Source organism: Calidris pugnax, unplaced genomic scaffold (assembly GCF_001431845.1).
Source record: "Calidris pugnax isolate Ruff unplaced genomic scaffold, ASM143184v1 scaffold197, whole genome shotgun sequence".
NCBI lineage: Eukaryota > Metazoa > Chordata > Aves > Charadriiformes > Scolopacidae > Calidris > Calidris pugnax.
The window spans coordinates 1,616,917-1,643,424 of NW_015090936.1; the positions used below are offsets into that span (position 1 = coordinate 1,616,917).

Genomic DNA, 26,508 nt, shown 5'->3' on the forward strand with positions numbered 1-26,508 from the left:
GCTCTGTGGCGACCCACCAACCCACCGGCCGAGGAGGCACAGCCGCCGCCCCGTCATCGCCTCCTCCCGCGGCTCCACGGTTCCCCTTCCCCCGGCGGGGTCGACCGGTCACGGAGCCCGCGCCCGTGGGCAGCGGTGAGGGGGTTGCGGGGGTCCCGCTCCCCGCACAGACCGCGGCGCGGCCCAGCGCCCAACGGGTCGTCCCCGCCTCTGCCTTTTCCCCTTAAGTCTGTTTTTGTCCCAACTGCTCCAGGAACCGGCCCGGCTGACCCCAGCGCCGGGCTGACCCCAGCACAGGCGGCCCCACTCAGCAGTGATTTCCAAAGAGCTGTTAAACTGTTCACTTTCCTCTTCCCTGCATACTTTAGAAATATCTACTTGTTTTCCCTTTTCATGTTAAAATTACATGCCATTTTGTCCTTGTTACATGAGCTACCAGACACAATTTTCTGTATGATACACTATGGAAATAACTGGTGAATTCTTGTGTATCTTTGCTGCGTGTAGAGGCACAGAAGCCGTTAATAGCTTCAGGTGAGCGATGTAGAATTAACGTAAACCAAAAAGTCTGACTCCTCCTCTAACACTTGCCCTCTTCAAAACAAATGTTATTCCAAAACAACTCTTTTCAGATGGTGGGCGGGGCCGGGCCGGGCCGGGCGGCGGGGCCGGTACCTTTGTCGCAGGCCAGCAGGAAGAGCTTCTCGTCCAGGGTGGTCTCCTCCTTCACCTGCCGCACGTCCTTCAGCGCCAGCAGCTTGTTCGGCGAGGCCGAGGCGGACGGGTCCGCGCTCTGGTACAAGGCGGCCATGGCGCCGGCTCCGCCAGGCCCATCAGAGCGCGGGCGGGCCGGTAGCTCGGTGCGGCCCGACCCCCGGTGCCCGCTGCCACCCCGGAGGGAGCGGGGCGGCCACCCCCGGCACTGTCAGCCCCACGGGCGGGCAGGGCAGGGCAGGGCGGAGGGCGACCGCTCCCCGCCGCACTGCGCAGGCTCCAATGGCGGCGTCCCCCCCGGTGAGGGGCAGCGGGGAGGAGCGCCGCTGGGCTCTGTGGCGACCCACCAACCCACCGGCCGAGGAGGCACAGCCGCCGCCCCGTCATCGCCTCCTCCCGCGGCTCCACGGTTCCCCTTCCCCCGGCGGGGTCGACCGGTCACGGAGCCCGCGCCCGTGGGCAGCGGTGAGGGGGTTGCGGGGGTCCCGCTCCCCGCACAGACCGCGGCGCGGCCCAGCGCCCAACGGGTCGTCCCCGCCTCTGCCTTTTCCCCTTAAGTCTGTTTTTGTCCCAACTGCTCCAGGAACCGGCCCGGCTGACCCCAGCGCCGGGCTGACCCCAGCACAGGCGGCCCCACTCAGCAGTGATTTCCAAAGAGCTGTTAAACTGTTCACTTTCCTCTTCCCTGCATACTTTAGAAATATCTACTTGTTTTCCCTTTTCATGTTAAAATTACATGCCATTTTGTCCTTGTTACATGAGCTACCAGACACAATTTTCTGTATGATACACTATGGAAATAACTGGTGAATTCTTGTGTATCTTTGCTGCGTGTAGAGGCACAGAAGCCGTTAATAGCTTCAGGTGAGCGATGTAGAATTAACGTAAACCAAAAAGTCTGACTCCTCCTCTAACACTTGCCCTCTTCAAAACAAATGTTATTCCAAAACAACTCTTTTCAGATGGTGTTAGCTGTCATTTATCCTTCAACATGTAGTTCTTAGCATTTATGTCAAACTTATAGGCTGAGAAGCATGAGATGTTGCCTTTGAGAACCCATTTCAATGTGACCAAAGCAAGTTTAAAGTAATTCTGGAGATTTAATTGTAGCATATGTTTTCCTAAAGGGAACAAAACACTACACCAATACTTTACTTTTTATATTTTCTGTTGTGTAAGTTGCCAAATGCTTGCATAAGTAAACACAGTAGTTTAGAATTGCATATCTCAAGAAGAGATCATTTTTTCTTGCAGTACAGGGATTAAGTAAGCCTCACGTTAGCCTATCTTGAACAAGGACTTTGATTAATCTCAAGAATCAAGGCAAAGAACTCAAATTCTGTACAACAGCTGGTCTTCATGGGGAACTGGGAATAGAAACCAGGTTAACTATCAAATATGAATAATTTATTCTTGTCCAGACAATACAAACCAGGAGAGATACAAATGGATCTAAATCCAAGCACTTAATTGTATTACCTCCCAGTATCCCCTTATATAATAGAAACTAAATTGATGCATCTTCTTTCTGTTAATAAGTTGTGCAAGATTTTGAAGACAAAGTCCAACTGTTCACTTATCATGATTCTTAGGTTTTGCCACACTCAGGACTGTTGACAAAGTAGCAGCTTCATACTTAAAAGACAAAACACCCTTTCATTTTTATTTTCTTTCTTTTTTAATGTTTGGCTTCTGGTAATAACTTTATTAAACATCCACCTCCAGGATGTTGTGATAATTTACAGCTGCAAAGAAAGGTGTTTAAATACTTTAAAATTAATAATAATTATGGGTATCATCTTATCCAGAAAATGCACCAGTCTTTCCAGACAAAACCTCTGCACACAATATACACTTTAGGAAAATCAAAGGAATAATCTATGAGGAAATGCAATACATTAATGTGAAATCCCAAACTGGACTTGCCAGCTCTTTATTATTTTCTTATACAATATTTTATGAAAAATTAAAAAAAAAAAAGAAATCAGATCTTTAGTCCAACTGCAAAATCTAATGTATATGCAGACCTAGTAATGACATGATCACATTTCTGCTTACTATTTGCTGTTTTTAATTAAGATACAGACCATAGAAGTTCCTGCTCAGTAACAGGACAAAACTACTACGTATGTTAGTCCCACAGAAAGGTTTCATCAGCTTTAACAGTATTAATTAGTTTCCAGACATTATCATAGGCCTTCTCTTGCTCTCACCGAAGTCAATGGCAAGACTGTCATTGGCCTCAACAGGAGTTAAGCTCTCAAAGAATAAGGCAAGGATGATAACTTTCGGGCGGTTAGGAGTAATAGGACAGGACAGGAATGCACCTTGAGACCCGTGTGACTACAAGTAAGTAACACTCACAAAAATCAAACAATGTTTCACAATAGGTCCTGAAATAACATGTAAAATGATGCAGATTCTTACAATGCTATGGAAACTAATACAAATGAAGCTTGATTAATATGGTCTGGGTTTTTTTAAAGCAATACAAATTTGTGATGTTAATTCGGTAATGAACATGTTCTGAATACAGTATTACCCATAAATAATCAATGTGTTATGAAATTGAATAAAAGTTTAACCAATATAAACACATTATTAAAAGGTAATTAATGAGTATATTTGTGCATACAATTTTTCTTGCTTTACACTAAGCTTCAGAACTGTGTAAACTATGAGGCATTCATCGTGCTTAACATGGCAGAAAGTTGTATTACATCTCTTCATTATTTTATTCTGTTCAGTCCTCTTCCCATCAAACATGCAAACACTGTCATCACCATTTTTGGCTTCACTTCAACCAGATCATCTGGGAGAGCATATATACGAGCACCGATTTTTCGAGCAACTGAAATGGCATACCTTGGAAAGCAAGAGAAAATAAATATCGTTATTTTCCTTGCATCTACTAGTGTGCCAAGATTCACACCAAGAACAACAGATTTTAATAGCAAGCTGTGCCTGTTCAATCAGTATTTACACTCTATGTGAAAATTCTTCACATTATTGGGAAGCAAGCATGTATTAGCAATTGTATTAACCAACGTTTTGCAACTGATTATCAACGCATTTTTGTCAAAACCAATATGGGTTATGACAGGCTACTAATAAACTAGTTGCATTGGAGTGCCGGTAGGTCTTATCAGTCATGAATTCGAGTTCATATTTTAAATATGCTAGAAAAGCAGCTCTAAAATCTTAGAGAATCTTTATAATCAAATCAACTAATGTTAGTGTAACCTTTCTCTCTGTTAATAAATCAGTAAATCATTCATTACGCCATGAATTATGCATTTCCTGCACTTTAGGAAAATAGAAAGCACTAATTTAAAACTTACTTAGCATTATTCAATTTGTCTTCGTCAGAAAGATCTTCTCTCTTGACCATTTCTGGACGAACTGCTTTTGGTGCAATGGCATCTATTAAATCTAGGACAGGTAAACTAGTGCTAATTGATTTGTCCTAAAAGAAAAGATTCAAAAGATTAGCATAAGGAATTTGCTTTGATTATTTTGTCATCACAATGCAAAAAAACCCAAAACAATAGCACAGCTTAGATACCTATTGAAAGAGAGCAGCATGTTTTGTTACTTTATTGCGTGAAAGTTTTTCTCCCCTTTTATGAGGTCTATTGTCATTTTCCACAATCAAAATGATAAGGTTCACACTCAGTGTTAATCTTGTTATTACACAAATTCTTTAAATTTATTTAATGAAAGAAACTGCCCTCCTTTCCCTAAGGAAGCAAGGGAACTTTGAAAGAAGTCCAAGGACCAGACTTTCAAGACTACAAAAAGGTCTTTACATTCCCCAATTACTTTTATTTTTCTCCTTTTCTTGTAATGGAACTATTCTCTGCCCTAGTTTATGGCTCATTCTTTTTATAATTTTTCAACTTAAACGGTACTCTGAGCTAGCACAAGCAGTCTGCATTTTGTATTTAATACACAGATGTGTTTTCATCTATTCTTAAAACATCAAGTGCTGTTGCTGCAATTATTTCTGCCCAGCTGTTGGGGCAGAGAAGCAGCTGATGATGTCAGACCAGCAGCCAGCGAGGCCGGCTCACGTGCTGAGCCCCTGTGGGAACAAAGCCACACCACATGGCTGCTTTCACCACCAGGCCAGAACTGTGATTTCTACCTCAGTGAAGTCCTCCAGAGCCACCACATTAATTGCACATTTAAAAATAGTAACATAAATCTGCTTGAAGACATTGAATGTATGGAGTATCTCCCCAAGACCATAAGACAAACCCCACACAGATTTCTAGCCTTTCTACACTGTGATTAAAATAACATCGTTTTTACTATAAATACAAGCATGCAAGATTCCAATGACAATCTTTTTCACACTTGAGAAAACTAAGGTCACTTCCACTAATGTCAATAAATTAACATATACTTACATCAAAACGGAATTTGGAAAAATATTGAAATGTGATGTTCTTAAATAGACAGTATTTTTTTCCCACTACATTTCTGGCTTCATAGTGATCACAAAACTAACCAAAAGCTTTGATTCTGCGAGTCCTACACAAATTCTCGTAGCAGCATGTAGAACTGCTCCATGAGGAAACACCCCACAATATAAGAGCATCAGGCAACAACAGCTATGCCAGGCCTGAAACTTTTACTTATATACCCTAATTAGACTCTTAATTAAATATTACCAAAAGGTGTCCACAACTTAAAAACTGAAGTAATATAGGCTATAACTGCTATTTATTCCTTGAGGTTATAGCTGGAAGATTTTTTTTTTTTTTTTTACTGTTTTTTCCAGGACTGTCTCAGTAGCACACAAATCTAGACAAACCAGATACCTACTACCACCAGGATGGGAGACAGAGAAAGCAGACTCTATTATGGAGTATCTACCCACCTTTTTCATATTACCACCAAGTAATGGATAAGGAGGCTTGTTTACGTGGTTCCAGTCAACTGGCACACGAGTCATACCATACAGTTGAAAGATTATTAAAGCATCAGAGAGGTCACTAAATCAGAGTAAAACAATGTTTTTTAGTACAAAAGCTCATATTGATGAAGAAAATGTGAAGTACTTGAGACTTCTCAAAGTGTAATTAAGTTGCTGAAAAATTCCAGTCACATATATAAAAATTTGTATTGTTCTGTGGAGAAACTAGCCTATGTCCTATAGCTTGATTTCTGCAACTATTGTATATTTTCACAAATCTCAGTGAAGTAAGCACAGCCACTGGTTTTACCAACTTTAATTAAATAATTGCTTCCATAGGGTAGGCACAGATAAAGCATCTAGCTAAAAAGTTTTCATTTATTGATGTAGTTTTAGTTTCCTCAGAACTTTGCAAAATGTTAGACACTCATGCTTTATCTGCACCTACAGATGTGTTTTGCTAAAGAATAATCAAAACCAATATCTTGTGAATCTTGTGAAAAAATTATGTTAGGAAAAACATTATTTTCCCATTATAAATTGCATTCCTGATAATGCCCTCCAGCTACTTGCTAAATGAAATTCTCCATGTTAAGCTATCTACAGATGGTATCACTTTACAGAGGTCAGAAAACAGAAACAATGAAACCTAACAGCAAGTATATATGCAAGCAGATGTTCCCAGTTCCTCCCGATATCCCATCTTTTATTAATAGGATCTGAATCAACTGCTGGCACAATTTGAAAGTGATCAGAAGCATCTAAAAAGCATGCTAAAAAGCCCTTCATTTTGAGGGAATACCACACTGCACATATTCTCACAGCCTACTCAGCAGACATCTATCCTCTCACAGTTTATAATTGCATTACTGTTTTAATAGGTTTGTGGTCATTTCATTTGTCATAAGATAAAGTAAAAATCATGCATTATGAACCACAATTATCTCAACTTTTTAAAAAACGTAATTCAAAGTACAGGTGAGGGGAACCCATCAAAACCCATTAGGTTTTCTAGTATTTCTAGATCATGAGTAGAATACCCAAGTACAGATACTGCTTAATACTGTTCTACAGACCACTTTTGAAGTTCCTATCACACTGTGTGGAAACCTGGAAATCACTGTTCTAGTAGAACTACAACTTCTCTTCCTTCTTCCCTTTTTTCTTCTCCTGTCATTCAAGGGAAATCAAATTATTGTTCAAAACAAACAAACAAACACCTTACCTGTATAAATGGTTAACATATGGGCTTACACCCAGTGAATTCATCCAGTTTCTGAAAGTTCTTTCTTCCTTGCTTTCTCCTATGGTGACAAGTACAATTCTATATGAATCACTGGAGAAAACACTTCAATAAGCAATGTTTAAACGACTCTCATACACTCACCCCATCCTGTAACCCTCCCACAGAAAAAAAAAAAAAAAAAAAAAAAAAAAGAGTTTATCCTTCCCCTGACAGGAGTCTCTACTGTCCAATAAGCTGAAGCAGTCCTATCAAGTTCAGAGTCCCTCAGTTCTGGGCACAAGGCCAGAAGCACTACAGACAGTACTATTAGACTCCATTTTTCAATGTAAATACAATTCGATAAAATACAGAAATAGACAGCATGTTGGTTATATTTTATACAATTAATACATCTCATGGAAAAAATAGCGAAGATTAAGAATAACTTCCTAAAACCAGAATTAGTGGAAACTGCATTCAACAGTGTCTTTAAATCTGTTTGAAATGGCATATTTTTATTAAAAGTTACTACTAAAACAATTATTGCAATTGCATCAAACTCCAGGAACTATAGCTCCACTTGTTTCCACACAAAAGTTTCCAATATTAATTTTTGAAGGTCCTCTCTAAAGCACTAGATCTCACCCTTTTAGTCTTTAACCTTGGAGACTTAGCAAGGCAGTATTATATTGGGTAGATTTGTGAAGCTGTTTATATTGCCAAGGGGGCTAGTTATTCTTGAAGTTTTAACTAGCAACTCTGCTTATGAGAAATACAGAAAACTCGGGGGGTGGGGGGGGGTGGGTGGAGTGACCAACCAAACACAATCCTTCACTTTCCTGATTTAGATTGTTTTTATCTATTGTAATCCTGAATTCCTAAACTAAAGTTCTTTCTCTATAAAAATTACAGTTTGCAGTAACACAGTAATTTTCTACATCACCTAACATTACCTAAATTTTAACAATGTATCTGTGGCCAATTGCACGAGAATCAGTGCTGCATAAGCTGCTTTTTTTACAAAGAAGAGCATTTAAGAAAATATTTAGCCTGAATATGTGAGCTTGGAATAACCTCATGGCTTTGTTCCCCTGGGCTGGTAGTGAACACTTAAGACAACAGAAAGGACAGTGAGGAGGAAAAAAACCTCCCCAAACAAAGAAAGCAGAGATTTCTCAGGCCTCAAAGACATAAAAATCTGAGTAAGATTTTTCTTTGCTTTTTTTTTTCTTAATGTTCCTTAGAGGCTAATGGTACTGAGTTTGTCTAATGAGGTTTATGTAGTATGAAAACCACCTCATTTAGTATTAGTTCTGCAGTTCTACACTGACTACAGAACAATGAATATTTTTCCAAAATGAAACTACTGCATAAACATGTGTTTATCATTAGAATAAACCTCTTCAACAAATTAATAAACCTCTTCAATATTACTTTTCCATGAAACAGGCCGATTTTTAGGTAGAGGTTATAATTTTAATCTAGGTCTCTTCCCCTTTTATAAAAAAAGCTCTCATCTTCCAAATCTATTTATATAAAAATTAAATTAAGAAATTTCAGCTATAATTGACATTTTCCAACAGAATAAATTTTTAAAGTTTCAGCCAGCTTACAAGTTACATTGTTTTCCAATTATGACATAGAAAATATATCTGTAGGATGAATATAATCTTTCTCAATTATGAGGTCTTTAATATGCAATTTAAGCTATTATGTTTCAAATATTTGCTTGTAAAAACTACCAAAGTCGCTGATGAATACATGCTGAAACAAAGAAAAATACTATTCTGCAAAGTCTTCAGGCAGTCAGCTTTGTTTCATATATTTCTTCCCACAACAAAATTGAAAAAGACAGCAAAAGAGTCACATTTTATGACAAAATTATTAAAAATATCTTCCCCCCCCAAAAAAGAGGTACAATGCAAATAATTTAAGTTTATAAAGAGTAATTTAAGAGGATACAGTATTTTTAAGCAAGTCTCTTTTGCTTTTTTCTTTTTTTGAAGTTTTTAGGCTTACTGTGCTTTGAGTTGGTTTGCAATACCCAAACTGCTGACTGCAAAGTGCTTTTAGGAGCACTTGTCCATTGCAAGGGCAGTAACAAGATTATTTAATGAACCCTTACTAAAAAAAAAAAGGGTAGCTACCAAAACAGATACTCGGCAACTGCACTCAGACTGAGAATTTTAAAATGCATGCTTAACACTCAAAAGAATCCAAAGTTGCCAAGCAAGAGCAAGAGCATGCAAGTTGGGCAGCACCCTTTTGGATACTGGAAACCCAGGAATTAAGCCCAGCATACTACATTTAATATGCCACTCTAAACAAATCCCTCTATCACGCAACACATTAGCGTTCATAAGTTTTCCAGATGGCTGAGAACTGACCAATTTTTTTCCCTCTATTCTTTTAGTCAAAATATACCTTGTGATCCTATCAGGTGCATATCTTCTGCTGAGTGGTGCAGCAGATAGCCAAAAGCATTGGAAAGCTGCAGAAAGGGGGCAGAGCTACACAAAAAAGAGAGGAGCAAATTTGGTAGCATCCTTTATATTTATTGCCATCTCTTTCTTTGAGATCGTCATACTACTGGGGAGTAGCCATAGGGATGGGGTCAAGAATCCAAAGAGCTCCAAAAGCTACGATTACAGAGCTCAAGATGCAACTTGCACCCTACGTTCCGCTGGCCTGACTGGGAGTAGTTACCCCTCTCCTGGTAACAGCCTTGAAGGCTGCCAGCGGATTAAGCACCAGCAGCAGAGGACACCTACGCTGGAGGAAACATGGGTGGACAGAAGTCCTTCCTCTTCCTCCCCACAAGGACTCAGCTTTCTGTGTGACTTCAACTCCAAACTCTGCTGCCTTGCCCACAAGAGAGATGTTCCTCAGAGCAAGAGCAACACTCAGTTAAAGGTCATGAATCAATTGATATCAGGACTCTCCCCTCCATCCCCAGATAATATCCAAAGTTCATTTTGCTGTGTCAGTCTACCTGAGGGATGTGCTCTCTGGGTAAGCGCACATCACCAGACTTTGCTAAGCACTGTCAGAGCAGATGTCGATTTATGCACAGTCTTAACCCAAAGAGAACCCACATCATACTCTTTGGCTGGAACGGTCACTGAAAAGATGGAATTTATGCAGCAAATGAAGACTTTCAGAGAGCTCTACTCACCCACACATGCCTAGAGCATTAGAGTTTGGGTCATGAAAGGCCCCTACTTTTTAAACCCACAGAAAGAACTATATAGCACTTGACTTCCTGCAGGTCCTGCCCCCATTTTACATACATCACATTAAACCCACGGGGATCTTTTTCTTCTATTTTACTTAGGACGGCATATTAAAGCAACAGAAAAATACAAGAACAATGCAAAAAACAACCAGAAAAAGACAGAGATGATTAAAACACTAGGGAAAAAAAAATAAGAAAAATTGCAGAATAAACACTTTAACGAGTACAGAAAAGTACTAAATACAGTACCTACATTAGGAGGGGTCAAATCTGGATTTCATGAAGCAAAATAGGAAAGCATTATAAATTATGAGTCAGATTTCAACAGACAATCTACAATGAAACTATAAAGAAATGAATGTTTTATATTTTATATCACTACCTTGAGAAAACATCAGTAAAAACATGGGATTTTATGGAAAAATAAAAAAAAATTTAAAGAAAAACATATTAACAACACCATCTTTTGACTGAAATAACTATTTTGATGGTTTAGATCTACATGACACCACAGGAGTTATTATTTAGGGGCTAATGCCTTTGAACAGATAACACTGGCATGATTATCTATCTCCAAAATATATACTATAAACAACAAGTTAAATTTGGCCAGCATTTATCATTACAAAATCTAGCATTCAGGTGATTGTAACTTTCTCTGAACTATTTTAGCCAAGACTTTGATGTTTTAGGAAAGCTTAGAAAGCAGTTCAGCTTTTTTTTTTTTTTTTGCCACGCCAATGAAGTCTTCTAAATTTGACCAAGTTTTCAGTATTTCAAATCACACCTGCAATTTTATGTTCAGAACAGAGAAGCTGAACTGAACACATTCCACCTGCACACTCAGCTCCTGTACACATTCCAAGAGCATACATTTCTAACAAAATTGCAGCTGAGCAAAAGCAGGTATTTCCTTCATCCATATTCATCCTGGATAGCAGGGACTGTGGTGATTAGGGATATCACAGCTGAAAAGGGAAGACTACCTCCTGTGCTCTGACACCTCTACCACAGCAGGCAGCTAGCTGAAACTAGAAGAGCAGAAAGAGTGGTCTGAGGGATACAAGATTTGTGACACAGGGATGCAGCAGAGCAGACAAATTATGAAAAAAAGAGGAGCAAAGGAAGATGGACTCACCTAGATGGAAAGGAAACCTGATAGGAACAGTAAGAGGAAGGCAGGAGTAGGCAGTGCAGAGGAATGTGTGAACATTGCTGAAGATTCTCCCGAATGTGGCACCCCTGATTCTCACCATTCCTTTGAGATCAGTGAACAACTGTGAAATACACTGGCAGGAGCTGCTTCATTATTCCAGATTAGCTGGTCCACAGAAAGGGAAACAGCCAAGGACCGCTACCAATTATCCCTTCATCTTTAGCATTAGGGATCTGAACTGTACAGTTAAAGTCCAAACTTGCTGGTGTGCTAGGATCTATATAGGTTGCTGATGCAATAGATTAAAATAGATTGCTGATACATAAGCTTTTTTTCCCCCCCAATGTTTCCTGCTTTAAAAGGCAACAAACTAATCCACATACACAAACATATATGTAAGAACAATACGTGAAAAATACTTTAAAGGACTATTACAGTTGCATAGTTTAGCACTGCAAATTAGGGAAAGCTAGAATTTATGCATCAGCTAAAATACAAACAGTATGGAAAGAAGCACAGGAAACTGGAAGGGGAGTAAGAGGACAGTTTTTGCTCCTGCAAATGAATGATAGACGGTTATTCAGGAATAGCCTTTGGTCAGGCCAACACAAGTGAACAATATTCACAGTAACGGGGACTTCTACTATGGGCTTATATGGAAAGCTAGTGAGAAAGCTCTATATGCTGGTATTAACACGAGCACCATCACACAGGGATCCTATATCACAACCTAGAAGGAATACTGTAGTAGAAATCACTAATACTCTTATCTCCTGTATGCTTAGCAAGTCGAGTACCTTCTAATAAATTGAGATCGTAAGATGAATTGTCAGGCTTGTGTAGGGCTGGATATGTGTTAAAGAGATTTGCAACAAAAGCCAAATTGAGTTTAGGGTTGCCTGCAACCACATCAGCTGGAGTTACAAACTGTCTGCAGCCCAATTTATCTGCCTGTTGGAGCATGCATTCAGCCCTCCTCAAGTCATTTTTATCCTAAAAGAAAAAAAAAAATAATAAAAATTAATTTGTAATGAATCCTAGCATGTTTCCATTCTTTACTGAATCGTCAGTTTGGCTGATCTTTAAACGACCCATGCCTGTCTCTCCCTCATGTCCCCAAAGCCTGAGCTAGCTCTTACTGCCCATAACAATTCCCCTCTCCCCATCTTCCTTAAACTTTCTCTCAGTCCTTCACTTCTGTGGCTGCCTGCACAGCACTCCTCATAAATCACAGCAACAGCAGCAGCCAGAGGTGTAGTGGTTATACTTCTGTTTCCAGATTGCTGATTCCCACACTGCATACTCCACATGCAATAGGTTCACCATCGTTGTTTTAAAAGGATATTCTCAAGCACAGTAATTATAGACGATGCCCCAAATCCTCAATGAGAGTCTGAATGTGACAATCTACTACCTTACTTTCCTTTTAATATTCTTGCCTCTGAATCATCTTAAGTTGGTAACCTATGTGTTATTTTTATTCATCCTGATTGATTTATTCTAAGTAGATTAATAATCTTCAAAAATGTGTACCATATACTTTTTGTCTCTACCCTTCACAACACTAAAAGTAACTATTTATAGGGAAAAGAATTAGTAACTGAATTACTATCAGACTTGAGTAACGGTGAGTAATTCAGCATCGATACACTCAACCAGAAACTTTCTCTAGAACAAGAAGTTGTTACATGCTATTGATAACTGGCTTATAGCCCACTACAGAAAAATGATCATATGAACTGTAGGAAATTACAGGGAAAAAGTTAATTACTATCCTTTCCTCACTCCCCAAAAACCCCCCAAAAAAAAGCAAACAAACAAAACAGAGCTCTCCTCACAAAGGAGTTTGAGAGGACTAAAGCTTGGATGCAAACATAGTTTTGCACATGGGTTTTCATTATAATGAATAACAAGATTCTACTTAAGATTCTGATTGATACATAGATATTTATATCTTAGGCAGGCAGTTAATTTCTGTGTAAAACACATTCTCAGAATAACCTTTCCAATGAGCATTACACAGCAGCTTAGAGAACAGTGTTTTCACATCTATCTAAGCTGGTTTTAGACCCTCTACCCCTTTACAGCTTAAAGCTTGATGGTTGTAACACTTTCCTTTCCTGCTGGTTATTGGAAGGGCTCACGTTATTTCTGAATACAGTGTGGTATGAGGAAGGATCACAAGGTTTGTGAAGTCTACGCTTTCTCCTTGTCTGAATTCCAGAAAAGCAGAACTGAAGCAGAATGTTGTAATATTCATGTTGGAGGACCCAACTGAAAATAAAAAACAGTTAGACACTACTCCAAGCAAAACATAGCTCCAAACTTTAGTCTGCAGGATGCATTATCCTGTTTCAGCAGCGCCCTGGAACTTTACTCAGGCTTTTACCCATTTAAGATTTTGTGAAGTTGAGAAATCTGATTGTACTTTTTGTATGTGTTTGTATGCATTATAAAACAAAAGGGGATTCTGGGACAGCCTTGTAACAAGGATGTTGAATACATACACGGAGGTCTCCAATAATTCCAGTCTATTTTTATGTTTCTGGATACTTACATGGAATCCTGAAAAGTCGATTTTAATGGGCAATTCATCAGGGTCATCCCCTTTGGGTGCAATCTGATCTAACAGATGGTAGTATGCTCTTGAATCCTAAAACAAGAAGTACAATAGTTTTTTTTAAAAAAATGAGCAAGCAGTCATTTACTGTGCTTATAGGCCAATTTTATTCCTTCACTACCCTTTTCAAATACACTTCTATAAAAATTTCCTCTTTCTTAATCAACAAGGTGATTGGAATTAAAAACAGAGAGTAAAGTGGCTCTTTTAGGATTAATCTAAAGTGACAAAAGAAATTATATTTATTTGATACAGTTTTCAGTATGCTTCTGGGTTTTTCCCCATCCACTAAGAAACTAAGAAAATAAACCAAAAACCTGCTAGCTTTAGAAGTACTCAATACTTCTTTTAAATAGCATGTAGTATTTTTACTATAGTAGAAGTTTTCATATAAAACCCTACTTAAGGTTTGCTTTAATAATGGCCTTCTTGGAGCATTTCAAAATATATAACTAGCAATTAATGACACGGTTTTCTTCAATGAAAAGAGAGAAGGGAATCTTCCTCCTTCACTTTTAGTTTTAAAAAGTTGGATTTTTCTCTCTTCAACTGGAGTTACTGCAGTACTCTGCATGCCTTATGTAGAATGACTGAAAAAGAGAGAATCACGGAATTGTCAGAGTTGGAAGGGACCTCTAGAGACCATCTAGTCCAATCATGCAGGTCTGCCACCTGCCCCAAGGAACCAGCATGCCCTTGTGCCAGAGAATTGTCACACCAGCAAAGCACAGGGATCAAGGCGGGCTTCTCTCTCCTTACATCAAGGATCAGGAGCTAATCCAGACAGCCCTCTGAATAACCACAGAACCAAGTGTTCTTTCCTCAAGAGGTTTCCTACTCTTCTGTAGAATGCTTAGTACAAAGGGCCATAATCATTAGCAAATATGCACCGTGAGGAGATCTAAAGGCATACACATCTTCCTTGAAACAACAAAAGGAAGAAAAGATGGGTTTGTGCAGACCCAGGAGCAGGGATGGATGGACAGGAAAAAGGCAACTAAAAAGGTAGTGTGAATTGTCCCAAGTAACTCCAATAATTACATTAGAACTTCCCTGAATATGAACTTGTTGGAAAGTTCACTTTGTTTTACAGTGATGCGAAAATACACGATATGAGGAACTCAATAGGATACGAGAAATAAAAACAATGTTCTTTCAGTGTCAAAAAATGTAGGATGAACCTATAGCTAGAAAAAGCAGATGACTACTATTTTTCTAAATACTTCCGATCTGGCTCATTTGTTTCTATGCATAGTGCTTTCAAATACTATTATGTTCAATTATCAGAGCAATAACTACATACCTTAATGTCTTGGCTGAAGTTATTGATTTTCTGCCACCCTGCATTGGCCAGATGGTAGTTCACCCAGCGTAGCAAGAGCTCCTCCGGGGAAAGCTTCATTAACTGATCTAGTTCTTCCCCTTCATTTAGCAATGCAATAAGAGCTAAAAGCAAGTTTGAAAGAAAGCTGAAATCATTGCTACTGCAATCTCAGTTAACTCCAAATTGCAGACACTGCTATACCTAGCACTACTCTTACCTTCGTTTCTGGAGAGCTCAATGTCAGCAAAAAGACCAACTTTAATGATCTGCCATAAGAGTCCTAATACCAAGTGTGGTTTTCCTTCTTGCAAATCTTGTGATCCGATATTGACAACCGTACAGCCAATAGCAGATGCTGAGTTCAGAGCCAGGTTTAGGTTTTCCTATTTGGAATATCATTATTTAACAAATTTAAGAGATCATAATTGTTAGTAAATTTATTCATATTAAATTTTGTAAGTTTCAGAAGTTACAGGAAATAACGCATTTGTTCAATGGCTTCCAGTGGAAAATGGCACTCTGCAGATTTTTTGTGAACCATCATGTATGTTATCAAAATTTAAAGGGAAATATTATTCACAAAGTTTAATATGGACCACCAAAAAATCACAAACCACCTTCATCAGCTTGGATCACTGAGAAATATGCTAATCAAAATATTTTTTGTAAGTCTTAAGTATCACATACACAAATTAAACAATATTGCTCAAAATATCAGGAGCTTGATCCTGTGGAAAAACATGCTCATATGGAATTTTGCCCTGTGCAAGAGGATACTGATGTCACTGTCATCCCATCTTGGCTCTTATGCATTTATTCAAGAAACTGTTTAACTGTAAATGAACAGACAGCATAAGAAAGTCATTGCAATTCAAAATCCTGACACTGAAAGTAAAGCTAATGATTGTCACAGATAAAACATTCCAAGAAAAAATACCCGGCAGCTCTTGCAAATATTACTGTCCATTTTCTTGTGTCATATTTTAAGTATCTACAGAGACACCACATGTAGTATCATCTTTGCTGACACATCTTCTTTTAATAAGTAGAGATTACAAAACCCACTTGGATGATTTTTAACATGGTTTTAACTTTTTGTATTTGAATGTCACATCCTGAAATGAAAACTCTTCCAATTAACTGAGGTTTTCATTCAGGATTTTTTTACCTTATTAGGCAGGTAACTTATGGATCTACTTCCCTCTTTCAGACTTGTTTTCTTATACCCAAGCTAAGGACTTAAAAATTGTCTCTCTTGAATATTTTCATGACATCACATGCAATTAAAAATAGAGCTTCTCATCTTCCGTCCAAACCACTCTCCGCTACTGAAAATGGATCATCCTACTATGCAGTATACAGCCATGCAGATACTTTCTGCACTGCTAAAATATGACCTGACCATCCAATTAGAAGTCTTTGTAAAGTAAAATAAGAATAGTGAAAAGGGGAAGAACAAAGGAAAGCTTGAAAAACACAAGTTTTTCCTGTACATCATTGAAGAAACAGGAAAATTCAGCAGAGTTTATACAACTTCATGCTTTAACATTTTTTAATACAAAGCACTTTTTTTTTTTAATCTCTACCAGAACTGTCATTAAAATGAAGTATAGAAAAATATTTTACTGTTTCATTTGTGGCAAGTTCCTAGCTGTGCAGTACTTACAGAAACAGTGAAAGGAGTGAGTTTCTTCTTATTAATAGCCCTTTCATCAATTGTATCTGGTTGTGAAAAGTTGATCATTTTGCTAAGGAAGAAAAGCCAGAGTTTAGTAAACTTTCATTTCTCAGAAAATACATTATTTAATAAACCCCTAACACTTTAAACTAGCTGCAAATATTTTTGACAATATAGAAAAAGACCACCTCATCCTCTAAACACCTCTCCCTATTAAATAATTACACATTCATCCAGAAACCCCCAGATAATAAATAATTATAAGAAAATTGAGCAACTGGCTTTTATACTTTAGTATTAAGTAACTGTGCTTGAGAAGATTAAAATTATAAACCAAAGACAGTTAAATAGCTTCTAGTGAAAATCTTTGTAATATAACCAATATATTTCTGCACTGCATCATCTATGAGGATCTCAAAGTCTAATTCACACCAATACCAATTATCTAATCCCTTGCTACGATGGTGTATTAATAAGTACTATTATTCTACTTTAACTAGAAAGTTCCAGCAGACTAAAGTTAAAGGACCTACTATATGCTCTGTTTTGCCATGAATTTAATTTAGATATCTGTTCCTGCATTTAGTAACTTTTAAAAATATTTGGAATAGCAAGGATTTCTAATTCTTCTCAGCTAATGAATATATGAACTATGTAATTATCTCCTCTATAAAAAGCCTGCATGTATCTATGTGTGTAATTATGGACCTGAAGTGGAAACCCATTTCCATAATATATACAGAGCCACATAAGAAATTTCCTAAATACAACATTTCTATAGGCAAACAGATTTTTTCCATCCTACGCATTGGTGGAAATATTTAATAGTGGAGTCCTGACATTAAAGCCTATGAAGTTTTCCAATTCACTGCAATCAGCATTTAACCTTTAAGATTTATTTCTTTTCTGCAGCCCTGGACTTACCAGAGAAGAATGCCATCTGCAAGGGATTTAAAAAGACTGGCATCTGATGGGTTCATAGGTAGGAGGTGCTTACAGTCTGGGTCATCTTGTAGAGCTTTATTTATCCAATTGACAAAAGCTACTTTTTCTTCCTCTGTAAAGAAAAAACAGCACTAAAATAATCTAAAATAATCTATTACCATTTTCACGAACACATACTACTAAGCATCAGACTTGAGTCAAAGAGGCTCATCTGTAACAAAACCCCTTAGTTTCACAGGGGCCAGTTATGAAAAGAATCAGACCAGTGGGAAAGCATGCAAAAAGTGGAAAAAAAATCAGATTGACCTTTCTCCTGCTGCACTCTCTAAACTTCTGGTGATTTTCTGAAGAACAACATAAAAATCATAGCAACATAATGGGTCATCATGTTTCTTGGCAATTACAATGAAAATAGGGAAAACTGATCTGAAATATGCAACATCTCAATCTATACACCCTTGGTTTAAAATGCACCATTTCATTCTGCCTTCTCCCAGGACTTCAGAGTCTGGGCAGTATTTTTAGACCATCATCTGGATTATTGTGCTGTATTTAGCTTTGAGAAACTTGAAAAGTTTAGTGTCTCAGTTTTAAATTCTCTTTTATATTTAGTGCAGATTTTATTACTATGTATCTAAGAATGCTTATTGGGACAACAGTCAATCAATTATCAGTATCCAAATTTCCAGACAATACAAGTGTACTGTCTACACTTCCCTCAAGAAGCATACAGGACAAGTATCTACACCTAACTCCTTACATTTCTTTCATTGTCAATGGGAAGAAAACTGAAGTTTTCATTTCATCTCATCAGAAACAAGATGGCTGATGAGGTCGTATCAAATGAATTGCAGTCTGGCAGGGTCAGTTTCTCTCCACCAAAAATGAAAAGGACTCTAAACAATTAGCTCTGATGTCATCTCCCCTACAGGCATCCTTTGAGACGGAGTATTAGCTTTTGATATATACAAAATGCAGCTGGTGCTATAAGGAAAAATCCTAGAGAGATGGAATCACCACTTTTAACGAACTGAAGTGAATCTTCCTTAAATATAGAATCTTAACACACTTCTGGAACCACAGCAAATCCCAGACTTGAGTCAATCAAAAAGCTGCAATATTGCTTATTGCAATAAAATCCTCAAAGGTAGTTAACATTCTGATCAGGAGCTGCAATGCAATTAGGTACAATTACCAACTTAAATGACGTGCAGCAGAGAGAAGAAGAAACAGAGATCACATACTAAAAGCAACTTCTCAAGCATGAGATAGGCTATGCAAAATTCATACGGGAATGAACAATTCTGTAGTGGCACAAAGACAGCTGAGGAGGCCCCTCCATCCAGAAATTATATGTGGGGTGTTTTTCATTTTAGTTAAGACCATACAAATGAAAATGAGGATTCGTTTTTATCTGAATATAGGAATAAGAGTAGATTAGCTTGCAATTAAGCCAAAACTTGACCAGCATTACTACAAATGTGCCAGAGGGACCATTAGTTCTCTGTCATTGTCATCCCTCTGCCCATGCCCTGCTGTCAGTGCTTGCTTTCATTTTTCTCTCTGGCAAAGATGCCAAACTTACCTCCAGGTGCAGCGTCAAACTAATAACCAAACAGCCTACCTTTTAATAAACTACCACCCACACTTATCTTGTCCATCTCCACATGCTTTCTCTGTGTTAATTTGCTCTCAAGAGCAGCTTTTTCCAGCTGGGTTTTTCTACATCTTTAATGCAAAATTAAAGAATGTTCCTCCATGTAGAATTTGCTCGTGTTTAATTATTTCTTACCTGAATAAGAGTGCTGTGTTCCCTCACTGGATATTGCTGATGTTCCTCCAATTGCTGTAATACCCTGCTTTTTGTTTATTGTTTTTCTGAAAGATTTGCTAACATCTTTACTTTTCAATTCCTGAATTATCTGGAATAAGAAAAATAGAGAGCATTTTGTGACTGAGCATAGCTTCAAAAAACTAATTTACAACTCATATAAGTACTCCAGAGTCAGTAATTAATCTGATTGCCCTTCTTCAGCATTTATATTGACTTCTGTTCTGAAAAAAAATTTACTGTAGGGGTAAAACTAGTTTAAATCTCTTAATGAAACTTGCATACTGGATATCTATTATTTCTCAGCAAGTACCTCAAGTGATATCTTACTAAGTCATGCTACCTAAAAAAGTAGATAAACAACAATCTACACAATTTTTTCCACAGATATTTTGGTAAACTGAAGAAAACAACTAAAAATGTACACATTTTCAATGACTATAACACTTTTCTTTCACTTCATCATATGCTTCACAGTAAAAGGTTACTATGTGACTTAATACATGCCCTAAGCAAGCTGACACCGTTTTCTACCTGCCTACAATGTAAAACACATTGGATATACTGATGTGTCCTAAATTTGCCCCAAAACCTTCAACGTCTCAAAACTGACAATGAAGTATAAGTAACAGCTACAGCTCAGTATCTGGATATGAATAGTTGCATCTTGCCTATGAACCACTGCAATTTAGAATCTTGGAAAGAAAGATCAATAACTAGTTCAACAAGGAACCTGCTGCAATTATCAACAGTACTCTAAACTTAAAGCAAAAACAAATCATCCCCAAATACACACACAAGCCAACACCCCGAAGTTTTTTGTTTCTCTTAAATAAAGCACACTAGCCAGTGATCCACATTAAAAAATAAATAAATGTATAAACCTTTCAAATTTGTTCACTAGAAGTGAAAAACTGTACCTCACTTCCAGGAAAAAAACCCCAACCTTTAGTACAGAGACTAAGCACAGTAGCACAAGCATTAGTTTATCACTCAGAGAATCCAGAGGCTGGTATCTACTCTTTTGACAGGGTCAACCCAACAGTTCCTAAAATCTGTTTCCTCAAAGATGAGGGGATGGAATACATAAAGTGGAACTGATTTAAACTACTATGCTCTCACGTACTGCCCAAATGAGATCTACTAAATTAAACGGGAGAGTGAAATATAGACTGCAAAATAATTACATAGGATATTATAAATTGTCACAGAAAATGTTCCCATTCTCAAAATATTATTTGTATCAAAATGGTACTTTGTACCAGTTAATTCAGTTTTCTATCCTAGTTCTTAACAGTTATCAGACAGTAGAGAAACATCCAAAGGGAACACCTTACAGAGACAAACTCTTCAAAGTTGATTCTCCCATCCTTGTTGCTATCTGTCACCGCAATGATTTTTTCCACAATTTCCCGAACTTTGTAACCAGGCAAGGGGAGACTTGCTTCTTTAAACAGGTCTTGAAGCTCATAATCACTGACGTACCCACTGTTGTCAATGTCTGTAAAATGAAAGCACAAGTTGTTTTCATACTTATGTAAAAAACCAAGCAGAGTAAGTGTTGAGAATAAATAAAGCCTGAGAAATACAATTCTAGAAGATGAGTACTTCTTCTGACATAGATAGGTAGGTATGAAGGAATGCTTGTGGGTTAGAGACAGAACTGACTAGCAATTGTGCCATCTTGTTACATATTTCTCAGAAACTCTCCTATAACCCCAAAGTACAGCTATAACAAGATGGCAAACTCGTAAACAGCGAATTTTAAGCTTTTAAGACTCCCAACAAATTGTCTATAAACTTTCAAGTGAAAAGAAGATCAATTATTATATTCCTAGTGTCCTATTATACCATTGCAGCCAGTAACCTCAAATCTGGTGCAAGTTGTTATTAGAGGAGCACACTTACACAAGAAAAACTACTTACACAAGAACTCTACCTGACTCTGCATTTTGTTTCTTATCCTAGTATCTGATAGATATTTTCTGATCTTCAAAACTTTTGATGTAGTTAGGCTTACCTGTGAAGAATAAATCCAGGATGATCTATTTATTAAAGGTGACCTTCCTTAATCTATTAACTAGCTGCATTGGGAGCGATTCTTACTGCCACCTTCACTTACACTTGGCTCCCACAACCACGTCAGGAATGTCCATGTACAGCAAATGCTTTTTTTTTTTTTTTTTCCCAAAAAAGAGGTGCATATACAGCTCCACAATCGTGGAAAGAAATGAATGGCTGTATCACATAAAAATAAATTAAGATAAATGCAGTGTAATTTGTGATACTCATAATGATTAACACAGCAGCACAGAAGAAATCGTAAAACTTAGGCCAATCTGTGTGCAGAAAGCTGTTGTGAATTCTTGTTTCAGTATAATAAAGCACCATTATACAAACCTATAATATGTTTTTATGCAAAATAATACATAACTGAATCAAATACATTAACTGTTCCTAATTTTTTTATATCTATGCATATTTCTGTATATATGTATGCACATATCTATACAAGCATTAAAATAGTTTTACCTGCAGTGCAATGTCTAGGCAAGTGGGAAAAGTACTTTTAGAAGCAGAAATGCTATACACAGTATAAATGAAGCTCCATCAAATACAAGAAATCATAGCCAGCATAACTAGTGCTGGATATAATGCCCATCACTTAATATGTTTTATGCTAATATTTTCCATGTTTGACAACAATTTTTAATCTCTTTCATGATCACATTAGAACTCTCAAAAAATATGAATGAATAGTATTTTCTCAGTTCTACAAATGATGCATCTTTAAAAATAAGTAATTTAAGAAAACACAGTTAGTCAGAAGCAAGATGATGTGGCCACTAATCTGATTTGTCAAGGTGCTCCTGCTTTTGTTTTTGTTTCATTTACTAGTTAAAAGGCTTCTCTTCATATTGTCTCTAGTGTCAGAACTCAGCGAATAATACCAGAGCAGATGAATACGTATCACATTACAGAAGGGCAAGCAGAGAAACATGCTTTCATCTCTAGACATAATTGACTGCTGTACAGTAATTTCCCTGTAATCCAAACTACACTATGTAGCTTGTGTACAGCTTTATGAGAAAGCCACATTTCACTGCTGGCAAAAGGCTAAAAACACCTGTTAAAAAACCATCTCTTTGTGTTTTCAATACTTCCAGCAATTCACAAATCACACCACAGACAAACTTTATGTCTGCATATGTATTAATCCAATCCACTGTCTGCCTTGCAGACATGTAACAACACACGCCATAACAGGGACACTCTAAAAAGCAGAGGACACGCTCACAAGCTCACTCAGATTACCAGCTATTTTATTTCTCTAGGTTCATCTTTCACTGAGGGCAAGTTTCCATGATGACAAGCAGAGAGTTAAACGCATGCCTTTTCTCTCAGTTTACCAGCATAGCTGCAAGTAATTTATCCATAAAGACACTAAAAATGTAAAAATGGATAAGAAAAAGCTAAATGATGCTTAATTTTTATGTTTTACAGAAAGCACAATACAGTAAGGAAGAAAATGCTTTTCAGCGACTAGGAGCAATACAGAGAATTCTTAGAGCAGAAATGTGAAAAGACACAGAAGGGAAAGGGAGAAAAAGAAGGAATGCAAATGGTGAAAACCAAACAAACAGAAAAACAGACAACAGCAGTATCTACCTATCCTAACACCTCCCAGTTACATATACACAGTGCTCTTCTCTTTGGTCTGTCTTTCCAGCTCCCACAGGCTGTAGACTTCTTGAGCTACAGAATACATCAAGATGATTGTTTTATAGCAACTCATTAATTACCTTCCATGGATGTGTACCTTATTTCTTCTAGCTTTTCCACTCTTTTTTGGTCTCAACTTCATCCCAAGTCAATGGGTTTATGGTTTTATTATTTATCATGAACACAAGTTACTTTTTATTTTAAGCTTTCTGACTCTCTACTGGGCATCATGTGACACCTGTATTGACAGAAACCAAATAACTCCCTCTTCATCCTTTTCATACTACTCATGGTCTTACAGATTTCTAACATACATCTGCCCAACTGTCTCTTCACCAAGCTGGAGACTCCTAATATTTAGGACTTCTTGCATAAAGCGACCCTGTTCCGCCATTATGAATGATGACATATGTTTTATTTGCTGAAGTGCCCAGATACACTTTCCTCCCTCAGAACTGCAGCAAATAAGAAATAAAGGAAATGTGATCTTTAACATTCACAACAGTATTGTACTGCAATCTGGAAATAAGGGTTAGTTGCTATTTCTGTTTACTTTCCGATTAATCTGCAAACATCCTGTCAAGCATACAAAATTGTATGTTATTTATTAACATCTGCTAGGTACAAAAGCAAGTCCAAAGAGTCTCCAAGTTCAAGTTACTTAAAATGTGAAATCCAATACAATAAAAAAGAGAAGTTACTAGTTCACCAAGCATACAAGTAAGGCAAAACCAAAGTGTCTGTAATCTAACATGAAAATACATTTAACAATTGAAGTTTAATTTTTTTTCAGATGTAAGAAGGTAAAAAAAAAATAATTTTGAGACCTACCATTCTGCAGACACAGTGGCACAACTAATACAACTGCCCAGCAAGAAAATGTATCTATTTTCATTGATGAAGTTGAAAGAAATGAATAAACACACATAGTTTCAGTGAAAATAAAGGGGGTTATGTAAATATTCTTATTTTAGATATTACTGACAACATAGAAGGAAAACATGGCCCTATCAAAGCAAAGTGATCTATAAAAGATTTATTCCACAAATCCTATACAGCTTTGCAATGTTAATGGCATCCTATTATTTTCTATTTAAAACATACCTATTTTATCGAATGCTTCTCTTAGTTCTTCAAGCTCTTCACGAGAGATAGTTGTTATGTTGTTTTCCATCTCTGGACAGCAAAAAGTGTTGTCCTCTATTGATAATACCTAATAATAATAAATGGGAAATATATAAGGCTTTAATTCCAAGCACATACAAGTTACTGATCTTTTCAATACGAGGTTCCTGACCTGAATGACATTTCCATGCCTGGCACACTTAAAACATTACAAACAACACTTTGAAGTACATCAAACACCTTTCACTGTAACAGTGACTGAGAATGCACAATAGCAGCACCTGTTTTCATAGACTTGATGTTTTCATTCACATAGAATAAGCACTGACCAACACCCTGCCTCCATTGTGTGAGTGGTTTTCCAACATTAAAATCATCACCTTACAGTTCAACAAACAATTTTTAGAAAAATTAATTTCTAAATGCACTACCATTGCCAATTGGTGGTTAGTGCTACGATCAAGTTCTGCAAAGCACTGCCCACTCCAACACTTACACAGTATTAGATCTCAGTGGGACACTTTCACTACAGGTGGTGCTGTGCCTACCACAAAGTACAGGTTTTGTCTTGGCTTTTATATTATAAGCCAAAAGTGACTAAAATCCACCCTGCATTAGTATTTTCAAAGTTGTCCTTCACTTTGTGTATGTCTTCCCTTCCTGTTTAGTTTCTTCTGGTTTAGTGCTTTTGCTTTAGAGCAAGAAAAATATTCCTGTAACAGCTAAGTCATTATTTGCTTATAATAATAATATTCAGATCTGCTATACGCAGTTGCTTCTCCCCCCAAAATCAAGCATATCAACGGAATTGGACTATTACCCACTGGACAAGACACGGGGAGGGGAAACTGAACTCCTGAATTCAACAACTGGTTTTACCATGGACCCACTGGACACCCTTGGGCAAGACTGTACCTTTGTATGTCCTAATTAATCAGGTTACAGATTTTCCCAGTGCAGGGACTGCCCCAGAACTAGGTGTTTGTACAATGCCTGAGAAAAGAAGATCCTTCTCAGGTCTGCTGTAAGATTGTAATAATGGAATCAGAATTTGGTTAACAATAAAGGAGATTGGTAATGTTCAATCTGAATTTCTGGTCGAAAACAATTCCTTCCCCATTCTGGCCGCATCAGTTTTCTTTCGGTCCTTCACAATCTGACAACTAAAAAAAGTACTGCTGATGTGGGTTGCACCTACTCCACTGTAAAAAAAAGTTTTAATACAAAATAAATTGGCTGTGGTCAGCCACAAACAGGTATAGCACTGTCTCACTACATTAACCACTGACATGTCTCCTAAATTCAAAATTAGAAGTGGTGACATCACTGATGGATATTATTAAACTGAGAAAGGTATCACACTTCTCTATTAGTGATGACACAGCCTGACATACTCTGCAACTGGGTGGAACATTTGTTTAGCACAAATTGGCTCTCCCTGCCTACCTATGAAATGAGAAGCACAGCACAAGCTGTTGGTTTGCATGGTGTTCACATGTTGTCCCTCTTTGCTTGGAGAATGAAGAGCACAGGGTCAGCCTTTCTTTCTCCAGTAACATCCAGTTACACAATGCCATCCAATGCCTAAGGTTGCCAATATTCTACTGTCCTCCTATTTACACAGTATCTTTCAGGAGAAAAAGGAGATGTGATACAACAAAAAAATAAAGCCAAAACCCAAAAATCATCTGGACTAAAAATTGACTTGCAAATATTAACTTGATAAGAAGCCTAGCTATTCAACACATTTGGATACTATGTTGGAAAGAACATTGCTGGATCAAGATTTCAGGTACCCAGAAATTAGAATTTGGCCGGGATACTTTTAACCGATAATTTTCCTCAAATCTACCAATCCAAACCTATGTATTATGGGATTCCTCCTGTCCTTATTTTGCCTTTTGTTGAACCTGGAATGATAAACTTTTCATCATTTATATTCATATTCTGTATCAGTAAGAGTTAAGTGAAAAATTCACATTATTAGAAATCGATCTTAACTGTAATTATG

At 37.5% G+C, this 26,508-nt stretch overlaps 1 protein-coding gene across 1 annotated transcript in view; it reads right to left on the reverse strand.

Moving 5' to 3' along the window:
* Nucleotides 1–2,618: 2,618 nt before the first annotated feature.
* The window catches only part of PLS1 (plastin 1), a 43,538-nt gene continuing 19,648 nt past the window's right edge, over nucleotides 2,619–26,508 (reverse strand). The window contains exons 2-14 of the mRNA XM_014951734.1: nucleotides 24,477–24,585; nucleotides 20,987–21,150; nucleotides 19,611–19,740; nucleotides 17,798–17,930; nucleotides 16,862–16,943; nucleotides 15,413–15,578; nucleotides 15,175–15,317; nucleotides 13,809–13,904; nucleotides 12,049–12,244; nucleotides 6,861–6,939; nucleotides 5,600–5,714; nucleotides 4,056–4,180; nucleotides 2,619–3,579 (exon numbers count right to left, since the gene is read on the reverse strand). Coding sequence (XP_014807220.1) covers nucleotides 3,444–3,579; nucleotides 4,056–4,180; nucleotides 5,600–5,714; nucleotides 6,861–6,939; nucleotides 12,049–12,244; nucleotides 13,809–13,904; nucleotides 15,175–15,317; nucleotides 15,413–15,578; nucleotides 16,862–16,943; nucleotides 17,798–17,930; nucleotides 19,611–19,740; nucleotides 20,987–21,150; nucleotides 24,477–24,546 — 1,635 coding nt within the window. The 5' untranslated portion in view covers nucleotides 24,547–24,585 and the 3' untranslated portion in view covers nucleotides 2,619–3,443. The remainder of the gene's footprint in view (nucleotides 3,580–4,055; nucleotides 4,181–5,599; nucleotides 5,715–6,860; nucleotides 6,940–12,048; nucleotides 12,245–13,808; nucleotides 13,905–15,174; nucleotides 15,318–15,412; nucleotides 15,579–16,861; nucleotides 16,944–17,797; nucleotides 17,931–19,610; nucleotides 19,741–20,986; nucleotides 21,151–24,476; nucleotides 24,586–26,508) is intronic.